We start from the raw sequence: 7472 nt of genomic DNA, 5'->3' as shown, positions 1-7472 counted from the left end.
TTCATGTCATGCTTTAAAAATCCCTCTCCAGGGCCGGCCAAATAGCTCAGCAGATTAAAGGGCCTACAAGATGGCGCAGAGGCCAGGTGTTCAATTCCCGGGCCTGCTGTGCCAGCCCCGCCCCTGGGACACTCTGAGATGGCAACTGAGACTGGATGTGGTGGTGGTGCATGCCTGTAATCCCAGTAATCCCAGCTTTTGGGAGGCTTTTTTTTGTTTAAATAACTACATGTAAGCGGCCCTCTGATTTGCTGATGGTCAAGGCCCTGCCAGGCTGCACCCTGGACTGTGCAGGCTCAGGCCCTGAGTGAGTCACCCTCTGCCCCCTGCCAGGCCAACGGTGCCCACCTCCCTGCTCCTGCCCTGGCCTCGCTCTAGAGCGGCCTCGGGTGGTGCTGTCCTCCCAGCCTGGCCCTCCTCTCCCTGCTGCTGCCTGGCCTCATCCCCCCTCAGACACACCCACTTTGGGGTTCCTGCCCCTCCCCAGAGGGTGGCACCTGCCTGGGGCCTCGCACTTCAGCATTTCTAGAAAATGGTGGCAACAGCCATCTTTCTGACACATCTGGAGGTCCCTTAAATGTTTTGTGTCTCACTCAGGTGGCAAAGAAACCCAGCACGATGTGTGGAAATACAATTCTTCGATCAACAAGTGGATTCAGATTGAGTATTTAAACATAGGCCGTTGGAGGCACAAGATGGCTGTGCTGGGCGGCAAGGTCTATGTGCTCGGAGGCTTTGATGGCATGCAAAGGATCAACAATGTGGAGACCTACGACCCCTTCCACAACTGCTGGTCGGAGGTGTGGCACACTGTGTCCTTGGGCGGCTTCCTGTGGTCCTCTGGGGGGGCACTTTATGGTCCTTTGGGGGGGCACTGTGCAGCACGGCCAGCTGTCACTGCTGGTGGCCTGAGTTTCCTTCCCCAGGACCCATGGTTCTAGCTTTGCTGCTCGGGCCAGGCAGCAGTGTCCTCCCTGTGGCAGAGCCTGTATGGACACTGCCTGGCCTGGCCTGGCCTGCCTTGATGGGCAGGGGAGGTGGACTGGCCCTGAGATGGCAGAGCCTTCGGCCTTGTGGCTCCATCCAGAGTTTGCCTCCTCAGACACCTGGCCCACTCTTCTCCACACTGGACCCCCGGGGACCTCTTCCCATGCAGTGTGTGAGCCTGGGCTCTCTTGGTCATGTTAGAAGTCAGCCTTGCTTTTCTCCGTTACTGACGAGCCCTTTGAAAGCCTGCATGCCAGGCGCTAGCAGCGCAGCCTTGGGACCAGCCAGGTGACGTCACCTCCTGTATTTCTAGGTTCTCCTCAAGTTCAAGGTGTCCTTCTCCTTATCAGGCCATGGTTCAGCTTTGAGGAGTATAAGCCTGGTCATTTTAGGCACAGGCAGTTGGTACCTGGTCACCACAACATCCAGCCAAGACCTATCAACCCTAAACATACTCTAGGGAGTCCCAACATGTTGGGGCATATGCCCAAGACCCCCAGTCATCAAGTCCTGTCACAGAGTCGCCCTAAAGAGGTCATGTCAATGTGCACAAAGCTCTTGGGAGTCCCCTCTAGTGTCCCAGGGAGTACAAGGTAGGAGAAGCACAGTCCTGGCTTTGTCCCTGGATCTGAAGTGCGCCACCCAAGTGAGAGCATCCACTTACCTGTGAGCACCTTAAATCTGTGTGCCAGCTTCTCTTCCCGGACATAAGCACCAAGGAGGATCAGCGCTGGCATATAGGAGGCACTCAGTAAGTGTTTTCTGAGCAAATGAGCACATGAATACAATTTGAAAAAAAAAAAAAATCATTCCCTTCCAACGTTGTCCCCACCACACTTGTCCTGCCTCTAGCCCTCTTCCTGAGAGCTGAACTGGTGGGAACATCCAACACAGAGCCCGTGGGAGTCCCCCAGAGCCTGCCAGGATGGCAGGCAATGCACGCTTTCATTCCCTCGGTGTCCTAAGGGAGCCAAGCCATGGGCCCTGTGTGCGACCTCAGGCAGAAGGTGCCCAGGTCTGACCCTGAGGCCTGTGCCCTACAACCTGGACAGCACAGCTGAAGCTGACAGCGTCTTTCTGTGTCCCGTCCTCTGCAGGTTGCCCCCCTCCTCGTCCACGTCAGTTCGTTTGCAGCTACCAGCCACAAGAAGAAGCTCTATGTGATAGGAGGTGGGCCCAATGGGAAACTGGCCACAGACAAGACACAGTGCTACGACCCTCTGACGAATAAATGGACCTTGAAGTCGGCCATGCCAGTGGAGGCGAAATGCATCAACGCAGTGAGCTTCCGGGACCGCATCTACGTTGTCGGTGGGTGAGAGACAGCGTCTCATTTACTGGGGTTCCTCCCCTGTGCAGCCAGACCGGAGGTCGCAGATCGCAAAGGCGCTCCTGGGAATCGCGTGTGGTGCGGGAGGGGCTGAAAAGGAGGTCAGGAGGGGGCTGGCCCAGCTCTGGGCGGGATTTCCCTCACATCCCAGAGGGGAATAAAGCCAAGAAGACAGAGGCTGTGAGCCAGAGGAGGAAGCGAGAAATCGGGAACAAAGTTGTGTTACACACGTAGCAAATGCGCAGAAACCGAAACACGTGCAGGACGGTCAGCAAGCGAAGCTACTGCTTTTTCCGGGAGGGAATTTATCTCTCGGCTTGCTGCAGAGACTCTGAAAGGTTGTGTTTAGTCCGGAGAAAGTCTGGCCGGCCAGACCACAGCTGGCATGTAATTGTGAAGGAAGGGGGCACTCCGTCCTGACTACTCATTAGAATCCCAGCAAGCCTTTTACAAAAATATAGGTCACCGGGCTTTAGCCCACAGCAGTGAGATCAGGGTGGGAAGGGGCTTTGCGGGGCAGTATGGCTATGTTTTTAAAAACTCCAAGTGATTTTAATGTGCAGTCGGGATACAGAACTACTGATTAAGGAGATGCCAGAAAATGAGTAATTACAGTCAATGAGAGCTACTCAGGGAAGGCGTTGGAGGCGAAACACGAGAGTGGGTTCGGAAGAAACCCTTTCCTCCTTCAGGGTCCTCTGTGTGCTTGTGGCCAGCCTCTGGGCTCTTCAAAGGCTCATCTCAAGACAGGGGCCTTGGGCTAGGCTCCCAGACCTCTCTCTGTCTACAGAGAGACGCCACCCCAGTGACCACAGGGATGATGGCTTCACCAGGCCTGGTGGGGTCCTTTGGATTTTGTGTAACCACTGGGGTCCTGGTGCGCTGGTCACAGGTGACAGCAGAGCTGTGTTTCTGCGCCACAGCTACCCGACGCACCTGCTAATACTTCTTCCAGGGGGCAGTCCCGGTGCATTTTGGCAGGTGGCACAGGTGGGTGTGTCTTAGAGCCCCCCGCACACCTGGCTGCAGGATGCAGAGGGAGGATCTCCACGCTCGCATCTTGCTGGTCCTAGGACCCGCCTGGTTTTCTGCAGGGGAAGCCACTGTTCTACTGCTTCTGTGGCAAGATGGTAGACCTGGCCTAACTAGAAGTAGAATTTTCATAAGAAAGATGGCCAGAAAACTGCTGGATATGACTGACGCTCATCAGCTGTGTTCTTCCTCCTCAGGCGGAGCCATGAGGGCGCTATATGCCTACAGCCCCCTCGAGGACAGCTGGAGCCTGGTGACCCAGCTCAGCCACGAGCGTGCCAGCTGTGGCATCGCGCCTTGCAACAACCGCCTGTACATCACAGGGGGGAGGGACGAGAAGAACGAGGTCATCGCCACGGTGCTGTGCTGGGACCCTGAGACCCAGAAGCTCACAGAGGAGTGCGTCCTGCCCCGGGGCGTGTCGCATCATGGGAGCGTCACCATCAGGAAGTCCTACACCCATATCCGGAGGATTGTGCCAGGAGCAGTGTCTGTGTGACCACGGGGGGACCTGGAGGGCGACCCCACCTGCCACATCCCCAGTCGGATCTTGCCCTGCAGTCACAGCTCTGGGACACTTGAGACCAGCCAGGAGCGTGCGCTCATCTACCTCAGGAGGGAAGGCATGGAGGCCAGTAGCGGGTGCCACTCAGGACGTACCTGCCTGGGCCAGGTCCCAGCTCGCTCCGCCAGGGCTAGGCCAGGAGTCTACACCAAGTCTTCCCATCTCGGCCAGTGTCCTTCCTTCCATACTGCCCAGCGTGGAGCAGGAAACCCAAAACCCGGGTCTAAGCCCGGCTCAGGTCTTGTTCTTCAAGACTGGTAAAGTTCATTCATTCATGCACACCATGAAGGTGTTTCTTCTTCCCTCCTTTCTTTATCCCTTCTTTGTAGACTGGATGCAATCCAGGGTGTCAGAGCCCTGGAGTTCCCTGTCTAGAGCACGTAGGAGACCCGTCCACTTGGCAGGTCCTCGCAGACAGCTCTGGGAAGGAGCGTTTGGCTTAGAAGGGGTGAAAGACTTGTGTTCTGCGCTCTGCTTTTTCTGATCACAAATGGCCTGCTTTGGACTAGATCTGACCTTACCAGACAAAGTCACCTTCACCACAGCCTGGTGGCCAGGCCTCTGCATGTCCACGAGCTGTACTGTAGTGTGGAAAAAAGATTTCCAGAGGCAGCTGCAAATGCAGGCATCTCAGTGCTGCTGGCCACAGCAGGAAACACAGATCCTCCTTGACAGTATTCTTCCTACTTTTTGGACAGTGATGTGTGTCGATGTTCCCGGCACCTCCTAGACTGTTGTTTTCAGGATCCTTTAAAGCTCTTCTTGGGTTTTAGATCAGTGTGGCTTGATTTTGATTTAAAGGACAGAGTCTGCCCTTCACTCTTAAGAGGAAGGGCTTTCAGATGTGCTCACTGGAAATGTATTCTAATCCCCAGGTGGGGAAACTGGTTAAGAGATCTTGTTTCACACTCTGTAGTTAAAAACATAGTGACAACATCATCAAAGCTTCTTTATTTTAATCGGCTGATCTCAATTCTCTTTTTAGAGCTTTATTCTTGCCTCAGGGGGACGTATCTTGCGTGTACTTCTCAACAGTTTGGCAAGTCATAAGGGATGTTAGGGATGATCTTGAATTTAATTTTCATTAAAAAATTATGGTCAGAAGGACCTGATGTTCAAATAATAGATTTCTTCAAACTTGGAAAATGGCTGGGAAGTAGCTCAGTGGCATACGAGCCTGCCTGACAAGCCTAAGGTCCAGAGTTCTATCCCCAGTACAGCAAAACAAACAAACACTTGGGAAATGACCACTGAGATTTCTGTTTATGCCTAGATGGTTGGGGATAAATACAAATGTGTGTTAATGTGTCAAATTTTCTATGTCTTAACATTGGCGGGACAGGTCAGCTTCCTGCTAAGAAAAACAAGATGTGGCAATAAAAAATGGATTTGTGCCTTGCATGCAGCAGGGATCCTGGTAACCTCTGTGAGGCCCTCAGCCGAAGCAGTTTAATTTAGTTCAGTCCAACGATTTCATCTCATTCAACTCCTGTTTTATCAGGTTGTAGGGACACAAACGAATGCCAAATTCTCGTCCTAGAGACATTCAGTAAATGGACGCATCGGCCACCAGTCACTATTCTAATTTCCGTTTTCATCCACATACACGTAGCTGCAATGAGATGCACATGAAGGTAGGAGGCTGGTCCAAGTCCTGATGGCCTCTTGGTGGTGGGGTAGGGGTGGGGTCTCCTCTGAGAGCGGTGTGCCTAGGTCAGCCAGCAGTCACCTCTTCCAGGCTTGTCTCTTTGGCATCAGTGTTGGAAGCCACTGTGAGCCACAGGAAAAATCTGTCTTAGTTCAAAGGCTATTTCAGGAAAGAGCTTCCAGAGAAGAAATCCAATGATGTCATTATTGGCATAGATGGAGAGCCTTGCTCCAAAAGAGAGCCTTCCCTCGCTGGTGGTGGCGAGTGTCTTTTGCTAAGAGCAATCAGCAAATCTTGAGCTCCATGGTATGCTGGGAGGATGAGGGTTTGGGATCTCTGAGTTATAAACCTGATTCTAAATTCTCAAGTTTCAGGACTAGCTGAGAATACCTAACCACACACAAAGAAGGACTCTGAAGTTTATGACACCAGATAAACAGGTGAATTATGTTAAAATAAAAATGGCTGCGTCCAAGAAATGGGCGTCTCTCCTGGTGATATCGAGTAGGTGCAGATATTCCTATCAGAAGATCTAGAGTTCTGTATTTGAAGCCACCAATATGTAGCTCTCAGGGAAAGAAAAAAAAAGTTGTTGGAGTCACTTGAGGCACCTTCATTAGGTAGTCATCAGGGATCAATCTTTGAGGCCCTCAGTCAGGTTGGGAGATCCTAACAGTCTAGTTTCCATTCCAAAGTCACCACCATCATCACTACCGCCATCCCAAGTTGCATCCCGCTCACCGTTCTAACCCACCCCATAGGTCTGGGGAGAGCCAAGGTGGGGCTAACTCAGAGACAGAGATCTCTAGGACTCAGGCAGGACAGCCTGACAGCAGGCTGCATGCCTGGAAGGCCCCCATGTGGACAGAATGCCCTTGGCGGAGGAAAAGAGGAAGAAGTCAGAGGAGAACCTAGTCCCTACCAGAGATGGGGGTCTGGAAACTGTTATCGCGGGCCCTGGAGTTTGTGAACATGACTCCTGTCCTAAGAAGGGTGAGGGAGAATAGGGAGGCGGAAACCCTTTTCTTGAGATGCAGGCATGAGGTAGACCGGACTAGCAGGTGGGTCAGTCTCCTGAGTGGCCCAGCTGGGTCTCCTCTCCCAAGGAACTCAGAACGCAGTCCAGAGCCTCCGAGGGAGAAGATTCGGTAGATGAGGTCAAGTGGCGGCTCCAGTTGCCAAGGTCTGAACTAGGCAGCGAGGATCACCAAAATACGGACAGGTACTCTTCTTAGCCTCTGTGCATTCTGGTCTCAGAGCTTTCAGGACACACACACACACACACACACACACACACACACACGCACGTACGCACGCACACACTCGCAGTGTCCTGGAACTCAAAATAAACCATGCTCTCAGGGAATATAATTTTCATTGTCTTATAGTGGTGAAAGAATAGCTTTGCTCTCTGCAGAAGTCCTTGAGTTATTACTGCTGATTAATTAACCTGGTTGATTTTTTTTATGAGCAGAATATATTTATTGAGGGAAAGAAAGCTCCTGTCTAAGAGAGGGACAGGAGGGGGCCCAAGCGGGTTGTCCCCAGGAACCTGGTTGATTTTTTTAAATGAAAATACATAAATAAAATGAAAATACTCAGTGGAATCTTTACCATGAATAGATGTCAGTGGAATTTTTTATATAAAGCCCTAACTTTTCCCACATAGTACTAGATCTTATAATCTGAAGATCTTCAAAGGCAGGTCTTCATGGAAATCCACATATGTCTCAGCATTTTGGTTACATGAATTTGTAATTTTTTATTTGCTCAAAGTAAGAATACTGTTTGTAGGTTTGAAAAGTTTTTATTTATTCAATAAAATATGTCTGAAATGGATATGAATGTGTTATACAATGCCTAGATGATTTTTGCTTCTTTTGGTTGATAGAAATAAATAGTATCCAAAT

At 51.5% G+C, this 7472-nt stretch overlaps 1 protein-coding gene across 1 annotated transcript in view; it reads left to right on the top strand.

The window, feature by feature from the left end:
- The window catches only part of Klhl6 (kelch like family member 6), a 62298-nt gene extending 57248 nt beyond the window's left edge, over positions 1 to 5050 (top strand). The window contains exons 6-7 of the mRNA XM_004640701.2: positions 2085 to 2298; positions 3547 to 5050. Coding sequence (XP_004640758.1) covers positions 2085 to 2298; positions 3547 to 3848 — 516 coding nt within the window. The 3' untranslated portion in view covers positions 3849 to 5050. The remainder of the gene's footprint in view (positions 1 to 2084; positions 2299 to 3546) is intronic.
- The last annotated feature ends 2422 nt before the right edge of the window (positions 5051 to 7472 follow it).

The sequence above is a fragment of the Octodon degus genome, unplaced genomic scaffold, assembly GCF_000260255.1.
Source record: "Octodon degus isolate 3935 unplaced genomic scaffold, OctDeg1.0 scaffold00126, whole genome shotgun sequence".
NCBI lineage: Eukaryota > Metazoa > Chordata > Mammalia > Rodentia > Octodontidae > Octodon > Octodon degus.
Note: the sequence above shows the minus strand (reverse complement) of the source record. Positions and strands in the feature narration are given on the sequence as shown.